Raw genomic sequence first — 20,000 nt, 5'->3', positions numbered from 1 at the left:
CGTCTCCCACCGAGGCAGGGTGACCCAAAAAGAAAGAAAATCCCCAAAAAGAAAATACTTTCATCATTCAACACTTTCACCTCATTCACATATAATCACTGTTTTTGCAGAGGTGCCCAGAATACAACAGTTTAGAAGTATATACGCATAAAGATACACAACATATCCCTCCAAACTGCCAATATTCCGAACCCCTCCTTTAAAGTGCAGACATTGTACTTCCCATTTCCAGGACTCAAGTCCGGCTATATAAAAGTAATCGATGCTCTCGTTCATACATACTGTAACTGTAGCTTTGGAAACTTGCAGAGGCCACGGACGAAACGTTGTAATAAAGGGTCACAGTGTTCTGCCTTTGTGTCTTTATCCATCTTTGTACTATGTAAATGATGTAAGCGTATGTAATAATCAGGCTTTTTCGAGGATTCGAATTGCTAGGACGTCAAGTGTGAGACATAAGCCTTACCAATCGAGTCATCCCACTTTAATAAGATACTTCCACACTCCCTACATACTTGCAGAGGCCAGCTGGGTCACAGTTCGTGGCAGATTACTGTGACTCACATGACTGGTAGTACCCAATGCTACTTTTACTGTTAAGATAAGGTTTGTTTAGATTTGTAACCCCGGAGGGTTTGCTACCCAGGATAACCCAAGAAAGTCAGTGCGTCATCGAGGACTGTCTGTCTTATTTAGATTAGGGTCCTTCAATCTTGTTCCCCAGAATGCAACCCTCACCAGTCTACTAACACCCAGGTACCTAATTACTTCTAGGTGAACAGGGACAGCAGGTGTAAGGAAACATGCCCAACATTTCCACCCATGTCGAGTTTGAACCTCGGACACTCAGTGTGAGGCAGAGCGTTGCCAACCAAGCCACGGTGCACTGGTGAGTGTTAACTGGATCGTGAGTCTATGAGGTCTTGTTGTTGCTCGAAAATGTTTTGATGTCGTTGATGGGAAATACCCTGTTTAATCTTCAGGACAAGCATGGTGGTCATACCCTGGCGTACAGGCTCGAGCCGCTGACGTCTTGCAGGCCCTCCTCTGCCTGCTTTGAATCCTGACAGCATCTTAGCTACATTCTAGCAGATTCATTAAGCTTGTTATCTCTGCGCTACATATGGAAGCCTGGGAGAAGAATAAGCAGGTAACAGAGACAGACTTTATTGACACCTTCAGTTATATCTCCAAGGTACACAGAGTAAAGCTCGACTGAACGAAATAAACTACATCAGTAGTGGTAAGATATTTTATTTTGAAGAAACGTTTCGCCCTGAATGGTTTCTTTAGTTGCTGGCGAGATGTTTCCTCGGTATAATGTTCTAATACCACACAATTATCGGTATTTTATACCAACTCATTTGCGAGGTCTGACTAACTTAACCTGCCTCAGACTAGGGCAGGAGCCCACCCAAAATGTCGTACCTCTACAGTTATATAGTAATTTGAATAACTTTAGTGTTGGAAGATCCTCAAAATGTGTGAATACAAACCAGTCAAACTACTTTCACACATGCATCAGTACTGACCACTCCATAGCATGGATAAGTATTACTCTAAGAGTCATCAACCCACGAAAAAAAAAAACATGATATATATTTCTCTTAAACAAACGACAGTAAAATACTTAAGAAGAATAGATAGTTGCCGGGCAATTAGCTATCAGAATAGAAGCTAAGATTTTGACAAGCTAGACTGTCATGGAAAGTTTCTCATTGAGTGACAGTAAAACGGTGAGTGGAAGCTGTTAGTTAGAAGACAGTCAGTTCAGTCACGCAAATGACTACGACTAGATATTGTTAAATAACTGGCGTGTAGTTAAACAGTGACTGGAAGTTGTCGGCGTCGAGGAACGAATTGGCCGGTATCGTCCCGTTCCACACGATCCCACTGAAGGAGGATACCATTCATGGCCACCCAGACGCCGGGAACGGCGGCCTGTACGCCGCCCAGGGCCACCCCAATGTTGAAGTCGGCGTCCGTGTCTCTGATGGCATCCAGTAAGATATTAATTAGAACTGTAAACAGATTAGACCACTAAAATTTAAAATTAAAGTATAATAAATACTATAATTAAGCAGTGTCGTGGCATAATAGTGAATTTTGCCACCGAAGTGGCTAGTTTATTGTGCACTCCATATCCATCCTGTGGACGGTAGCACAAGAGTATGTGGATACACAAAAGGCCTAGGATCTAGGTCCCCAAAAGGGGACCTAGTTCCTACTACTAGGTCATACTACTAGGTCATACTACTAGGTCATACGGTTCATATTAGTAAATTTCAGTGTAAACTCACTTTGAAAAGCTGGTGGAGCAAAACATTGGTAAGAATAGGTTTCCTAACACCTGTTGTCCACGTCCACTTACCAGTAAATTGATACCTAGTAGTTAGTAATCTGTTATTGGTTGCCCTTACTGGTCGCCCTAATCTGTTACTGGAGCCATAACTGGTCGTCCTAATCTGTTACTGGAGCCATAACCGATCGCCCTAATCTGTTACTGGAGCCATAACCGATCGCCCTAATCTGTTACTGGAGCCATAACTGGTCGTCCTAATCTGTTACTGGAGCCATAACTGGTCGTCCTAATCTGTTACTGGAGCCATAACCGATCGCCCTAATCTGTTACTGGAGCCATAACTGGTCGTCCTAGTCTGTTACTGGAGCCATAACTGGTCGTCGTAATCTGTTACTGGAGCCATAACTGGTCGTCCTAATCTGTTACTGGAGCCATAACTGGTCGTCCTAATCTGTTACTGGAGCCATAACTGGTCGTCCTAATCTGTTGTTTGGGCTCTGAGCCCCAACCAAAAAAATTATCTTACTTGGACAATCTTGGGGAGCACTGAACCCGTACGGGTCATACAGCGCCAGGGGGGTAAATGGGAGGTACTCAGACTAAATTAAAGGAATTGAAGCACAGGTCCAATTCTTTGAACCAAGAGCCTCCTCACTAGCATCAGGAAACCTCCCTTGAGAAGTCTTAAGATTAAACAGGCCCGGTGTCTACCTGCTCAAGTCTCCATGTCTACCTTCTACACAACGCCACGAGTACACTGAGAGACAACACAATAAGTGTCCGGGGATCAAGACTGTTCAACTGCCTCCAGCATACATAAGTGAGATTACCAATAGACCCCTGGCTGTCTTCAGGAAGGCACTGGACAGGCACCTAAAGTCAGTACCTGACCAACCGGGCTGTGGTTCGTACGTCAATTTGCGTGCGGCCAGCAGTAACAGCCTGGTTGATCAGACCTTGATCCACCATGAGGCCTGGTCTCAGACCGAGCCGCGGGGGCATTGACCCCTGAAACCCTCTCTAGGTAAACTACAAGTAAACGTCATGTGAGATCCACCCTGGACTGGGCTCCAGGAGAACATCTGGACTAGAAAATTCTTGAGGAGACCGAAAAGAGTAAAAGCAACTGAATCCCAAGAAACGAACCACGGAATGGGTTGGGGGGTTGAACCCATGGTAAGTGAGTCCCAAAACTTCAGGCCAGTGGGGTTCAAACTCCACCCGTTCCGTGGTTTGTTTGCAGTTGTCTTATTACGATTTCGTGAACAATGTACGCAAAATTGCTGTAAACTAGTGTTCAGAATATCTCTGCAAATTCGGTAATGGCAGTAAGACACTTGAGGAAGTAAACAGTGTTTTGTAATACAGTAGGTGGCCAACACTCATATACCTTCTATTACTGGAGTGGAATGGGCCACCTGATCACCTGAGATCTTGTCTTAGTATAAAAGAATTTAAGAATATCGCTCAATAATGCCTAATGAAAGAAGTGGCAGAGAAGAAGGGTAGTTACTTCTTCTGTTGCTAAAATATTCATTACTGGTTTATTATCGAACGTGTTAATTTCTGTGTTGATTTACGTTTTTACTATCATTAAGAGCAGAAAACAAGACGGCATTTATTCATGCCTAGGTAAAATAAAAATGTGTCGCTACATAACACAAAGACCTTACTGGAAATAAGTCCCTTTGTTTGACTTTATTTGGTGATCCTGGTTTAAAATGTTGACGTTTCCAGTTATGTTTGAGGATTAATGAAACGCTTATTAATCTATTAAAGTCTTTATCAATTTTCTCTCATCCAAACATATGATCATTCCGAGAGGCTGCTACCCACAAGTCCATAAACACCTGGGTACCTATCATACTGCTATGTAATAATAACAATAATAATTTTTATTTCCACAATTATATGGTACAACTTATACAGACCATAGCTAATATCCTATTACCTGGAGTTTACCTGGAGAGAGTTTCGGGGGTCAACGCCCCCGCGGCCCGGTTTGTGACCAGGCCTCCTGGTGGATCAGCGCCTGATCAACCAGGCTGTTGCTGCTGGCTGCACGCAAACCAACGTACGAGCCACAGCCCGGCTGATCAGGAACTGACTTTAGGTGCTTGTCCAGTGCCAGCTTGAAGACTGCCTGGGGTCTGTTGGTAATCCCCCTTATGTGTGCTGGGAGGCAGTTGAACAGTCTCGGGCCCCTGACACTTATTGTATGGTCTCTTAACGTGCTAGTGACACCCCTGCTTTTCATTGGGGGGATGATGCATCGTCTGCCAAGTCTTTTGCTTTCGTAGTGAGTGATTTTCGTGTGCAAGTTCGGTACTAGTCCCTCTAGGATTTTCCAGGTGTATATAATCATGTATCTCTCCCTCCTGCGTTCCAGGGAATACAGGTTTAGAAACCTCAAGCGCTCCCAGTAATTGAGGTGTTTTATCTCCGTTATGCGCGCCGTGAAAGTTCTCTGTACATTTTCTAGGTCGGCAATTTCACCTGCCTTGAAAGGTGCTGTTAGAGTGCAGCAATATTCCAGCCTAGATAGAACAAGTGACCTGAAGAGTGTCATCATGGGCTTGGCCTCCCTAGTTTTGAAGGTTCTCATTATCCATCCTGTCATTTTTCTAGCAGATGCGATTGATACAATGTTATGGTCCTTGAAGTTGAGATCCTCCGACATAATCACTTCCAGGTCTTTGACGTTGGTGTTTCGCTCTATTTTGTGGCCAGAATTTGTTTTGTACTCTGATGAAGATTTAATTTCCTCATGTTTACCATATCTGAGTAATTGAAATTTCTCATCGTTGAACTTCATATTGTTTTCTGCAGCCCACTGAAAGATTTGGTTGATGTCCGCCTGGAGCCTTGCAGTGTCTGCAATGGAAGACACTGTCATGCAGATTCGGGTGTCATCTGCAAAGGAAGACACGGTGCTGTGGCTGACATCCTTGTCTATGTCGGATATGAGGATGAGGAACAAGATGGGAGCTAGTACTGTGCCTTGTGGAACAGAGCTTTTCACCGTAGCTGCCTCGGACTTTACTCTGTTGACGACTACTCTCTGTGTTCTGTTAGTGAGGAAATTATAGATCCATCGACCGACTTTTCCTGTTATTCCTTTAGCGCGCATTTTGTGCGCTATTACGCCATGGTCACACTTGTCGAAGGCTTTTGCAAAGTCTGTATATATTACATCTGCATTCTTTTTGTCTTCTAGTGCATTTAGGACCTTGTCGTAGTGATCCAGTAGTTGAGACAGACAGGAGCGACCTGTTCTAAACCCATGTTGCCCTGGGTTGTGTAACTGATGGGTTTCTAGATGGGTGGTGATCTTGCTTCTTAGGACCCTTTCAAAGATTTTTATGATATGGGATGTTAGTCTGTAGTTCTTTGCTGTTGCTTTACTGCCCCCTTTGTGGAGTGGGGCTATGTCTGTTGTTTTTAGTAACTGAGGGACGACCCCCGTGTCCATGCTCCCTCTCCATAGGATGGAAAAGGCTCGTGATAGGGGCTTCTTGCAGTTCTTGATGAACACAGAGTTCACCAGGATGCAACCCACACCAGTCAGCTAACACCCAGGTACCTTCCTACTGCTAGGTGAACAGGGACAGCAGGTGTCTTAAGGAATCATGCCCAGTGTTTCCACCCGTACCGGTGATCGAACCACGGACACTCAGTATGTGAGCTAAGTGCACTACCAACCGAGCTAAGTAAACTAAGGGCAGTGGGGGTAGGGAAACTTGTTTATATGTCAAGTAAATCTTCATAATGTTATATTTTGTTGCTGTTGTTACAGAATGCTATTTATAATTGATGTATTATTAATATATCATAATCTTGGGGGAGCGCTCAACCCGTAGAAATTATACAGCGCCTGTGAGGGGCATTTAAGGTATTCAGCCTCAATCTAGGGAACAGATCCAGTTCCTTAGGTCAAGAGCCTCTCACTAGCGTCAAGGGACCTTCCTTGAGGGATTTAATTTCTGTAGAGTTTGTCATAAGCGATGTCTGTGATATACCAAAGCCGAACCACATGTTTAAGAGGTGCAACGAAATGTACACAAAAGGAAGCATAAGCTCGCCAGACTGCAAGGCAAGACATGAGGGGTTTGACACCCCTCATGGAAGGTTCCTTGATGTTGGTGAGGGGCTCTTGATTTAGGGAATTGGATCTGTGCTCCAGTTCCCCGAATTAAGCCTGAATGCCTTCCACATCCCCCCTCTCCTGGGCGCTGTATAATCCTACGAGTTTAGCGCTTCCCCCTTGATTATAATAATAATAATAATAATAATAATAATAATAATAATAATAATAATAATAAGACAAAAAAAATGACATTATTTATCCACTAGAGTAATAATATATATACAACAGTGTATCCGTCAAAGACATTTAAAAGTCACATAGTTTGAGATAAACATGATCTTAAATTTTAAACCAGGCAAACCTTATCTGGAAAAAAATGGGCTCTGAAGAAATTGAAGCCAAGAGCATATAATAGATAGAAAAATACTGAAAACATTCTGAAGTTAGCCATGAAAGGCAACATTTTCTTTGTTACGCAAAATAAAAATGGTTTCTTAAAGGTATAACTTAATTACTTTCAATTACGCTTTCCTTTGTGAAATTAATAATAATAATAATAATAATAATAATAATAATAATAATAATAATAATAATAATAATAATAATAGAAGAAGAAGCCATTAGGATCAATAAATAAATTAATAATTAATAAATAGATAAATAATAAATAAATAAATACCCAAAACAGTACTGCCCGACACCCACACATCGACACCAGATCGACACCATGCCTAACTCATCGACACCATTAATTAATTAATTAATTGCAAGTGCAGGAAACATAGATATTATTGCTATAACAGAGACCTGGCTCAATCTGAAAGATAGAGAGATGCCCTCTGAATGTCACATACAAGGCTATAAATTATTCCACACTGACAGGGTCAACAGGAAAGGTGGTGGAGTAGCGATGTATGTCAGAGACAATTTAAATTGTTGTGTTAGACAAGATATTAAATTAGAAGCGTCAGCCACTGAATCTGTTTGGTTACAGCTTCTCGAGGGCCGAGAAAAACTAATTTTGGGTGTGATTTACAGGGCCCCAAATCTTGATAGGGAGTGCAGTAAACTTCTATGGGACGAAATTCGTAAGGCATCTACATACGAAAATGTTGTGCTAATGGGAGATTTCAACTATAGACAGATTGACTGGAGCAATTTGACAGGAAATTTAGAGTCGGGTGACTTTCTTGATACGATCCAGGATTGTTTTTTAAAACAGTTTGTGACAGAGCCAACTAGGGGAAATAACCTCCTTGACTTGGTTCTTGCCAGTAGGGAAACACTAATTAATAATCTTGAGGTTAATGATGAGCTTGGGGAGAGTGATCACAAATCACTCAGTTTTAACATATCATGGAATTCCCCTAATAATGGCAATCAAGTCTCCGTCCCTGACTTTCGCTTGGCTGATTTCATAGGACTGAAAAATTACTTAGGTGGGCTGAACTGGAATGACCTGACTAGGGGTCAGGTAGGTGGTGATGGTTGCCGATATGATGCTTTCCAGGGCATAGTTCTAGCTGCTCAGTCAAATTATGTTCCAAATAGGGAAATCAGATCAAACAAAAATGATCCTAAATGGATGAACAATAGATTAAAATATCTGATTGGTCAAAAGAGAGGCATATATAGGCAAATCAAAAGAGGAGAGGGGCAATTAAGAAATCGATATATTCAGTTAAAGAGAGAAATAAAGAAGGGAATTAGAAAAGCAAATAGAGATTATGAGGTTAAAGTTGCAAGAGAATCGAAGACTAACCCAAAAGGATTCTTTCAGGTATACAGAAGTAAGATCAGGGACAAGATAGGCCCACTCAAAAGTTCCTCGGGTCAGCTCACTGACAGTGATAAGGAAATGTGTAGAATTTTTAACACATACTTCCTCTCAGTTTTTACACAGGAGGATACCAGCGATATTCCAGTAATGATAAATTATGTAGAACAGGACGATAATAAACTGTGCACTATTAGGGTCACAAGTGACATGGTCCTTAGGCAAATAGATAAATTAAAACCTAACAAATCCCCAGGCCCTGATGAACTGTATGCAAGGGTTCTAAAGGAATGTAAAGAGGAGCTTAGCACACCTTTGGCTAATCTTTTCAACATATCACTACAAACTGGCATGGTGCCAGATAAGTGGAAAATGGCAAATGTGATACCTATTTTCAAAACAGGTGACAGGTCCTTAGCTTCGAACTATAGACCAATAAGCCTAACCTCCATAGTGGGAAAATTTATGGAATCAATAATTGCCGAGGCAGTTCGTAGCCACCTTGAAAAGCATAAATTAATCAACGAATCTCAGCATGGTTTTACAAAGGGGCGTTCCTGCCTTACGAATTTATTAACTTTTTTCACTAAGGTATTTGAGGAGGTAGATCATGGTAATGAATATGATATTGTGTATATGGACTTCAGTAAGGCTTTTGACAGGGTCCCACATCAGAGACTATTGAGGAAAATTAAAGCACATGGAATAGGAGGAGAAATTTTTTCCTGGATAGAGGCATGGTTGACAAATAGGCAGCAGAGAGTTTGCATAAATGGGGAGAAATCAGAGTGGGGAAGCGTCACGAGCGGTGTTCCACAGGGGTCAGTGTTGGGCCCCCTGCTGTTCACAATCTACATAAACGACATAGATGAGGGCATAAAGAGCGACATCGGCAAGTTTGCCGATGACACCAAAATAGGCCGTCGAATTCATTCTGACGAGGACATTCGAGCACTCCAGGAAGATTTGAATAGACTGATGCAGTGGTCGGAGAAGTGGCAGATGCAGTTTAATATAGACAAATGCAAAGTTCTAAATGTTGGACAGGACAATAACCATGCCACATATAAACTAAATAATGTAGATCTTAATATTACGGATTGCGAAAAAGATTTAGGAGTTCTGGTTAGCAGTAATCTGAAACCAAGACAACAGTGCATAAGTGTTCGCAATAAAGCTAATAGAATCCTTGGCTTCATATCAAGAAGCATAAATAATAGGAGTCCTCAGGTTGTTCTTCAACTCTATACATCCTTGGTTAGGCCTCATTTAGATTATGCTGCACAGTTTTGGTCACCGTATTACAGAATGGATATAAATTCTCTGGAAAATGTACAAAGGAGGATGACAAAGATGATCCCATGTATCAGAAACCTTCCCTATGAGGATAGACTAAGGGCCCTGAAACTGCACTCTCTAGAAAGACGTAGAATTAGGGGGGATATGATTGAGGTTTATAAGTGGAAGACAGGAATAAATAAAGGGGATGTAAATAGTGTGCTGAAAATATCTAGCCTAGACAGGACTCGCAGCAATGGTTTTAAGTTGGAAAAATTCAGATTCAGGAGGGATATAGGAAAGTACTGGTTTGGTAATAGAGTTGTGGATGAGTGGAACAAACTCCCAAGTACCGTTATAGAGGCCAGAACGTTGTGTAGCTTTAAAAATAGGTTGGATAAATACATGAGTAGATGTGGGTGGGTGTGAGTTGGACCTGATAGCTTGTGCTAACAGGTCGGTTGCCGTGTTCCTCCCTTAAGTCAATGTGACCTGACCTGACTAGGTTGGGTGCATTGGCTTAAGCCGGTAGGGACTTGGACCTGCCTCGCATGGGCCAGTGGGCCTTCTGCAGTGTTCCTTCGTTCTTGTGTTCTTGTGTTCTTGTGACACCATGCCTAACCCTTCTAGGGTAGGGTAGGTGCCTGAGCCCGAGCCTTTAGCTCATAAGACTGTCATTCCCATTTGCTCCCTTGGGGCGGGGATGGCAGACCAGAGAGGCCTAGCTTGTGGCTAGGCCTGGGGACAATTGGTCCCAAAGATGAGGAGGTACTTGTGCCTCCTCCCATGGGAGTCTTAGGTCTCAGACACTCCCTAAAGAGGGAGCCAAGGCCGGGCCACCACTTGGACAAGGCCCGGGCCGGGAGAATACCGGCTAATCTTTAACTAACTAACTAGGTAAACCACATCGACACCATACCTAACCCTTCTAGGGTAGGGTAGGTGCCTGAGCCCGAGCCTTTAGCTCATAAGACTGTCATTCCCATTTGCCCCCTTGGGGCGGGGATGGCAGACCAGAGAGGCCTAGCTTGTGGCTAGGCCTGGGGACAGTTGGTCCCAAAGATGAGGAGGTACTTGTGCCTCCTCCCATGGGAGACTTAGGTCTCAGACACTCCCTAAAGAGGGAGCCAAGGCCGGGCCACCACTTGGGAAAGGCCCGGGCCGGGAGAATACCGGCGAATCTTTAATAATAATAATAATAATAAATTTGATTAATGCCGGAGGGATGGTAACTAGAGATGACAGGATGGCAAACTGGCAGAAATCTTTCATGGTATATAAAATTAGCAAAAAGACGTGAATAAAAAAAGATGACAGTCGCGAGGGGAGTAAGAACTGCTGTAATCGCACAATATTCTGCAGTGGGGTAAGAGTAACACCCTGGGGAGTGACACCCTGGGGTATTGAAGCCCAGGGGCAGTGACACCCAGGGGTAGTGACACCCAGGGATAGTGATACCCAGGGGTAGTGACACCCACGGGTAGTGACGCCCAGGGGTAGTGATACCCACGGGTAGTGATACCCACGGGTAGTGACACCCAGGGTAGTGACACCCAGGAGTAGTGACACCCAGGGGTAGTGATACCCAAGGGTAGTGACACCCCCGGGTAGTGACACCCAGGGAAGTGACACCCACGGGTAGTGACACCCACGGGTAGTGACACCCACGGGTAGTGACACCCACGGGTAGTGACACCCACGGTAGTGACACCCAGGGATAGTGACACCCAGGGGTAGTGACACCCAGGGGGAGTGACACCCAGGAGGAGTAAGGAACCACAACCAGCATACTTTCAAAAGCGTCTATGTCATTCTTAGACCCGGGTCCATAAGAACGCATAGTTCAGGATGAACTACAAAAGCTGGAAATTGTTCACTTGAACTGAAATTCAACCATACAAGTAAAATTACTAACAACCGGTGTCCAGATTATCATTTTAGGCAACTTTTATCAATGTTAGGAATCAAAGCCAACATGGTACCAGGAGAATGTGAGCACAATTTAGTATTACCTACAGTACATAACCAAGATTTATAGTACACAGTGATAAAGGATTGGAATGAGCTGTTTGATCATATCAAGGACAGTGTTAGTATAAACCAGTTGAAAAACAAAACGAAAAAGTACCTGATGACTAGAGATACAGATATAAGAGAGGAAAGTGATTTCATGTAATCAGATAAATGTAAGTGTAGGAGATAAGTGTATGCAACTAAGTGGGTGTTTTTTTTTTTTTATAATGCTCAGGCCGTAGGTTGTGTTTGGGTTTTGCTTTGCGCTTATGTGGGCCCAGGTAAGTTTGAATGGGGCTGTGAGTGTGGTGGAGATACAGAAATATTAGTGTATTTACCAGCCGGCTGGAAGGCAGAAGGGGAGTGTCGTTCACTGGCGCCATTAATAATGTTAAATTTTCCTATGACCTATCTTTAATCACCTAGTAACAGTATACTAATGTCTTACTTATATTCTGTGGATAATGTGTTGAAGGCGGGTTTGTGTTGTATATACTGGTTTGTATGTTTATTTTTCTACAGGACAGCTTAATTGACTTTCTTTAAAGATCAAACCTAAAGTGATTAGTAAACAAACGTTGACTATCTTTTTTAATTTTTTTTCTGTAAGCTGAAGTGGGACCAAGTAAACCAAGTCCTAACCGATATAAGCTGGGAAGATATACTAAGCAACACAGACCCCAACTTATGCCTAGAACAGATTAACTTGGTGGCACTCGATGTATGCACAAGACTTATTCCTCTAAGAAAAAGGAGGAGTAGATGTAAAATAGAAAGAGACAGGCGCTCTCTTTACAGGCGACGGAAAAGAATAACAGAGCGGCTAAAAGAGGTCAATCTGTCTGAAATGCGTAGGGAGACACTGGTCAGAGAAATAGCAAACATCGAACTTAAGCTAAAGGAATCTTATAGGAGTCAGGAATCGCGGGAAGAACTAAAAGCCATAAATGAAATCGAAAGAAACCCAAAGTATTTCTTCTCCTATGCCAAATCAAAGTCGAGAACAACGTCCAGTATTGGGCCCTTACTTAAACAAGATGGGTCCTACACAGATGACAGCAAGGAAATGAGTGAGCTACTCAAGTCCCAATATGACTCAGTTTTTAGCAAGCCACTAACCAGACTGAGAGTCGAAGATCAAAATGAATTTTTTATGAGAGAGCCACAGAATTTGGTTAACACAAGCCTATCTGATGTTATCCTGACGCCAAATGACTTCGAACAGGCGATAAATGACATGCCCATGCACTCTGCCCCAGGGCCAGACTCATGGAACTCCGTGTTCATCAAGAACTGCAAGAAGCCCCTATCACGAGCCTTTACCATCCTATGGAGAGGGAGCATAGACACGGGGGTCGTCCCACAGTTGCTAAAAACAACAGACATAGCCCCACTCCACAAAGGGGGCAGTAAAGCAACAGCAAAGAACTACAGACCGATAGCACTAACATCCCATATCATAAAAATCTTTGAAAGAGTCCTAAGAAGCAAGATCACCACCCATCTAGAAACCCATCAGTTACACAACCCAGGGCAACATGGGTTTAGAACAGGTCGCTCCTGTCTGTCTGAACTATTGGATCACTACGACAAGGTCCTAGATGCACTAGAAGACAAAAAGAATGCAGATGTAATATATACAGACTTTGCAAAAGCCTTCGACGAGTGTGACCATGGCGTAATAGCGCACAAAATGCGTGCTAAAGGAATAACAGGAAAAGTCGGTCGATGGATCTATAATTTCCTCACTAACAGAACACAGAGAGTAGTAGTCAACAGAGTAAAGTCCGAGGCAGGCACGGTGAAAAGCTTTGTTCCACAAGGCACAGTACTCGCTCCCATCTTGTTCCTCATCCTCATATCTGACATAGACAAGGATGTCAGCCACAGCACCGTGTCTTCCTTTGCAGATGGCACCCGAATCTGCATGACAGTGTCTTCCATTGCAGACACTGCAAGGCTCCAGGCGGACATCAACCAAATCTTTCAGTGGGCTGCAGAAAACAATATGAAGTTCAACGATGAGAAATTTCAATTACTCAGATATGGTAAACACGAGGAAATTAAATCTTCATCAGAGTACAAAACAAATTCTGGCCACAAAATAGAGCGAAACACCAACGTCAAAGACCTGGGAGTGATCATGTCGGAGGATCTCACCTTCAAGGACCATAACATTGTATCGATCGCATCTGCTAGAAAAATGACAGGATGGATAATGAGAACCTTCAAAACGAGGGATGCCAAGCCCATGATGACACTCTTCAGGTCACTTGTTCTATCTAGGCTGGAATATTGCTGCACACTAACAGCACCTTTCAAGGCAGGTGAAATTGCTGACCTAGAAAATGTAGAGAGCCTTCACGGCGCGCATAACGGAGATAAAACACCTCAATTACTGGGAGCGCTTGAGGTTCCTGAACCTGTATTCCCTGGAACGCAGGCGGGAGAGATACATGATTATATACACCTGGAAAATCCTAGAGGGACTAGTACCGAACTTGCACACGAAAATCACTCACTACGAAAGCAAAAGACTTGGCGGACGATGCAACATCCCCCCAATGAAAAGCAGGGGTGTCACTAGCACGTTAAGAGACCATACAATAAGTGTCAGGGGCCCAAGACTGTTCAACTTCCTCCCAGCATACATAAGGGGGATTACCAACAGACCCCTGGCAGTCTTCAAGCTGGCACTGGACAAGCACCAAAAGTCGGTTCCTGATCAGCCGGGCTGTGGCTCGTACGTTGGTTTGCGTGCAGCCAGCAGTAACAGCCTGGTTGATCAGGCTCTGATCCACCAGGAGGCCTGGTCACAGACCGGGCCGCGGGGGCGTTGACCCCCGGAACTCTCTCCAGGTAAACTCCAGGTAAGAGTGTGTGGTCTTGGGATGGTTTATTCTTAATAATTTTTAATTTACACCTAGACCAGTATTTTACCCCTGGGTCCCCGTAATTTTATAACAATCATATACTAGTTTTTAAGATCTCTGGTGCTCACCTGAATTTCTCCGGAGTGTGGGCTCCTGTGAAGACCACTGTCTTAGTGTTGACACCTCGCTGACGGAGACTGTTGGCCAGATAGGTGGAGGTCTGCAGGAGTGTGTCAGTACCGTGTGTCACCACTATTTTACACTGTCCAGCATTACTCACTCGCTCCACCAATGCTTCTCTGAAATATACACATGTACGTAGATAATATAATGTATGTGTACATGTTTGTGTGTGCCCACGTCCCATAACGCTTGACGGCTACCTCTTCAATAAATGAAAATGCAATCATCAGTATACTTTAATAAGCACTTACAACACTTGTCAACCCACAGTGGTACATTAAACGCTGAAGAAGTAAGTTTATTGAGGTATACACAAATACAGTTACATAGATTATCATACATAGCAGCTTATGTGTAGAGAACCTGGGATAACCAAAAAAAGTCAGGCAGAGTGACTTTGCTCTTCTTGATACAAAAAAGGGAATCACAGATAGGAAATCACAGAATGGTAAACACAATTAGTAAATCACAAATAGGCAAATCACCTGTCATCGTCGGTGACATCCTGACTGTCTTTCCTGCAGATGGTGTCATACGTTGTGATGACAGATCTGGCTGGCCGGAGCCTCGCCAGTACCCGCCTCACAGCTGGCTCTCCCACCTCAAAGTAGAAGCCGCCTTTGGTCTTCGGATAGTCCTTATCGATGGTTCCTGAAAACGCGCGGCTCAGAAATACTATACATGTATATATATATATATATATATATATATATATATATATATATATATATATATATATATATATATATATATATATATATATATATATATACAGTGGTCCCTCGTTGTTCGTAATTAATCCGTTCCTGGAGCCGTTACTATAATCAAAATTTACGATTTACGAATCAATTTTCCCCATAAGAAATAATGTAAATACAATTAATCCGTTCCTGACACCCAGAAGTATTAAAACAAAAATTTTTTTAACATGAAATATGCATGTAGTACATAAACAATACAATGGGAAATGATGAATGAAACATTAACAGCATAACACTTACCTTTATTGGAGATTCTTCTTAGTGTATGGGAGACTGGAGGAGGAGAGAGAGTGGATTGTTTATAGTTTGGAAGGGGAATCCCCTTCCATCAACACCTCAGGTACCATTTGCTTTTCTGGGGTTGCTTCTCTTCTCTGTTTCTTAATGCCACTTGGACCACCTTGAGAGTCACTGGAGTCCTGTCTCGCAAAATAACTGTGGAGAGAGCTCTGTTTCTGGCGTCTCTTTAACACTTCCCTAAAATGGCCCAAGACTTTGTCACTGTACATGTTGCCAACCTGGCTTGCAACAACCTTGTTAGGGTGATGTATCTCCATAAAGCTTTCCATCTTACCCCACATAGCAAAAATATCTTTAATTTCTGAAGAAGGCACCTTCTTCCATCTCTCTTCCTCCTCCTCTGCAGCAAAATTCTGAGCTGCGATGTGTTGCTCTTCCTGCTGAAGCTCTTGCAGCTCCTTAGTAGTGAGCTCTTCATTGTGGTCTTCCACCAATTCTTCCACATCCTCCAAACTTACATCCAACCCCATGGAACTCCCCAGTGCCACAATTGATTTTACAACAGACATAGGCTCATTAGGGTCAGTCCCAAATTCTTCAAAATCCCTCTTGTCGACACAATCTGGCCACAAATTTCTCCAGGCAGAGTTCAAAGTCCTGGTAGTCACTCCCTCCCAAGCCATACCTATAAGGGTTATGCAGTGGAAGATGCTGAAGTGTTCTCTCCAAAATTCCCTTAGGGCCAAGTGAGTGTCTGTGGTCACAGTCAAGCACCTGTGAAACATTGCTTTTGTGTAGAGTTTTTTAAAGTTTGCAATAACCTGCTGGTCCATGGGTTGGAGGAGAGGAGTGGTATTCGGGGGCAAGAACTTTACTGTGATGAACCCAAGCTCCTCAAAAATTAGGTCATCCAAGTTTGGAGGATGAGCAGGTGCATTGTCCATTACTAGCAGGCACTTGAGATCCAATTTTTTTTCCAGGAGATACTCCTTCACACTAGGGCCAAACACTTCATTGAACCACTCGACGAAAATTTCCCTCGTGACCCATGCCTTACTATTAGATTTCCAAAACACACACAATTTACTCTTCATAACATTGTTTTTCCTGAACACTCTGGGATTTTCAGAATGGTACACTAGTAATGGCTTCACTTTGAAATCCCCACTAGCGTTAGCACAGAACATTAGCGTCAGCCTGTCTTTCATAGGCTTGTGTCCTGGCATTGCCTTTTCCTCTTGTGTAATGAAGGTCCTCTTTGGCATTTTCTTCCAAAAGAGGCCTGTTTCGTCACAATTGAACACTTGTTCAGGTTTCAGTCCTTCAGCCTCTATGTACTCCTGGAAGTCATGCACATATTTTTCAGCCGTGTGGTCCGAACTGGCAGCCTCACCATGCCTTACCACGCTGTGTATGCCAGTACGGTTCTTAAATCTCTCAAACCAGCCTTTGCTGGCCTTAAATTCACTCACTTCACCACTATTTGCAGGCAATTTCTTTACCAAATCTTCATGCAACTGCCTAGCCTTTTCACAAATAAACGAAGTCATAAGAGTATCTCCTGCTAATTGTTTCTCATTTATCCACACCAATAATAACTTCTCAAACTCTTCCAGTACTGGTGATCTCATTTTTGTCAGCATAGTTACTCCCTTTGCAACAACAGCATCCTTTATTTAATTTTTCTTGGCCACTATGGAACATAAGGTTGTGTAGGGTTTCTTATACATCCTGGACAGTTCGGCCACACTTGTACAACTTTCATATTGTTCAATGATGGTTTTCTTAAATTCAATCGTATTTCTCACCTTCTTTACCAGAAGCTTGGCACTAGGAGCTTTCTTTGGAGCCATGGTAGCTTATTTAGTACTTGCAAGCACTAAAATAAATGGAATATTATGAAATATTTCGCTGGAGCATGTGAGGGGACCTTCGCTCACTGGTAAACAATGCCAGACTGGCTGCCGCCCTGGCTCACGCCGTGGGTACGCGTCCCGGACGAACTACGACTCGCGAATCAACCTATGAAAAGCGAGTCCATGTTTATACGAAAATACCTCTATGATTGGCGAATTTTACGATTGCCGGGAACTACGAAAAGCGGGGGACCATTGTATATATATATATATATATATATATATATATATATATATATATATATATATATATATATATATATATATATATATATATATATATACATATATATATATATATATATATATATATATATATATATATATATATATATATATATATATATACATATACATATATATATACATATATATATATATATATATATATATATATATATATATATAAATATATATATACATATATATATATATATGCATACATATTATGGTACCCACGAACATGTGGTATTGATCAATAACAACACTGCGGCTAGCCAAGAAGTCGAACCCATGCTGCTTTGGCCTGCCTCATGGTGGGCGAAAACTCATGACTCCTTAATCCACGGGACCACACATTCCTTAAGAGTAGGGCATCCAGCGGAACTGGATGTTGTACTCCCTATCCAAGGACACACGATGGTGTGGATGACTCTAGGCTAATTTCATTCTAGTCTCTGTTTGGTGTACTAGTTCAATGAGTAGTATTTTATATTATTGTGACCACGAACGAGTGGTATTGGTCAATAACAACACTGCAATAACCAAGGATTCAAACCCATGCTGCTTTGGCCTGCCTCATGGTGAGCGAAAAAGCATGACGCCCTAAACGCATGACTAGAATGAAATTAGCCATTGTGTGTCTTTGGGTAGGGAGTACAACATATATATATATATATATATATATATATATATATATATATATATATATATATATATATATATATATATATATATATATATATATATATATACTAAATGTGTTCTTAAAAGGAGAAACTTTCGTTTTTCCTTTTGGGCCACCCTGCCTTGGTGGAATATGGCCGATGTGTTGAAAGAATATATATATATATATATATATATATATATATATATATATATATATATATATATATATATATATATATATATATATATATATATATATATATATATATATATATATATGTTGTGAGGGTGAGAGAAGAATTGGCGTAAATTGAGGCATGTGTACTCACCTAGTTGTACTCACCTAGTTGAGGTTGCGGGGGTCGAGTCCGAGCTCCTGGCCCCGCCTCTTCACTGATCGCTACTAGGTCACTCTCCCTGAGCCGTGAGCTTTATCATACCTCTGCTTAAAGCTATGTATGGATCCTGCCTCCACTACATCGCTTCCCAAACTATTCCACTTACTGACTACTCTGTGGCTGAAGAAATACTTCCTAACATCCCTGTGATTCATCTGAGTCTTCAGCTTCCAACTGTGTCCCCTTGTTACTGTGTCCAATCTCTGGAACATCCTGTCTTTGTCCACCTTGTCAATTCCTCTCAGTATTTTGTATGTCGTTATCATGTCCCCCCTACCTCTCCTGTCCTCCAGTGTCGTCAGGTTGATTTCCCTTAACCTCTCCTCGTAGGACATACCTCTTAGCTCTGGGACTAGTCTTGTTGCAAACCTTTGCACTTTCTCTAGTTTCTTTACGTGCTTGGCTAGGTGTGGGTTCCAAACTGGTGCCGCATACTCCAATATGGGCCTAACGTATACGGTGTACAGGGTCCTGAACGATTCCTTATTAAGATGTCGGAATGCTGTTCTGAGGTTTGCTAGGCGCCCATATGCTGCAGCAGTTATTTGGTTGATGTGCGCTTCAGGAGATGTGCCTGGTGTTATACTCACCCCAAGATCTTTTTCCTTGAGTGAGGTTTGTAGTCTCTGACCCCCTAGACTGTACTCCGTCTGCGGCCTTCTTTGCCCTTCCCCAATCTTCATGACTTTGCACTTGGTGGGATTGAACTCCAGGAGCCAATTGCTGGACCAGGTCTGCAGCCTGTCCAGATCCCTTTGTAGTTCTGCCTGGTCTTCGATCGAGTGAATTCTTCTCATCAACTTCACGTCATCTGCAAACAGGGACACCTCAGAGTCTATTCCTTCCGTCATGTCGTTCACAAATACCAGAAACAGCACTGGTCCTAGGACTGACCCCTGCGGGACCCCGCTGGTCACAGGTGCCCACTCTGACACCTCGCCACGTACCATGACTCGCTGCTGTCTTCCTGAGAAGTATTCCCTGATCCATTGTAGTGCCTTCCCTGTTATCCCTGCTTGGTCCTCCAGTTTTTGCACCAATCTCTTGTGTGGAACTGTGTCAAACGCCTTCTTGCAGTCCAAGAAAATGCAATCCACCCACCCCTCTCTCTCTTGTCTTACTGATGTCACCATGTCATAGAACTCCAGTAGGTTTGTGACACAGGATTTCCCGTCCCTGAAACCATGCTGGCTGCTGTTGATGAGATCATTCCTTTCTAGGTGTTCCACCACTCTTCTCCTGATAATCTTCTCCATGATTTTGCATACTATACATGTCAGTGAC

The 20,000-nt window shown here is 42.6% G+C and overlaps 1 protein-coding gene across 1 annotated transcript in view; it reads right to left on the bottom strand.

Moving 5' to 3' along the window:
• Positions 1–1,151: 1,151 nt before the first annotated feature.
• LOC128686812 (uncharacterized) overlaps positions 1,152–20,000 on the bottom strand; it is a 24,035-nt gene continuing 5,186 nt past the window's right edge. Inside the window, exons 3-5 of the mRNA XM_053773923.2 lie at positions 14,999–15,164; positions 14,459–14,629; positions 1,152–1,990 (exon numbers count right to left, since the gene is read on the bottom strand). Coding sequence (XP_053629898.1) covers positions 1,822–1,990; positions 14,459–14,629; positions 14,999–15,164 — 506 coding nt within the window. The 3' untranslated portion in view covers positions 1,152–1,821. The remainder of the gene's footprint in view (positions 1,991–14,458; positions 14,630–14,998; positions 15,165–20,000) is intronic.

This window comes from Cherax quadricarinatus, chromosome 7 (assembly GCF_038502225.1).
Source record: "Cherax quadricarinatus isolate ZL_2023a chromosome 7, ASM3850222v1, whole genome shotgun sequence".
NCBI lineage: Eukaryota > Metazoa > Arthropoda > Malacostraca > Decapoda > Parastacidae > Cherax > Cherax quadricarinatus.
The sequence above is the reverse complement of the archived record's forward strand: the minus strand, read 5'-3'. Positions and strand labels throughout refer to the sequence as shown.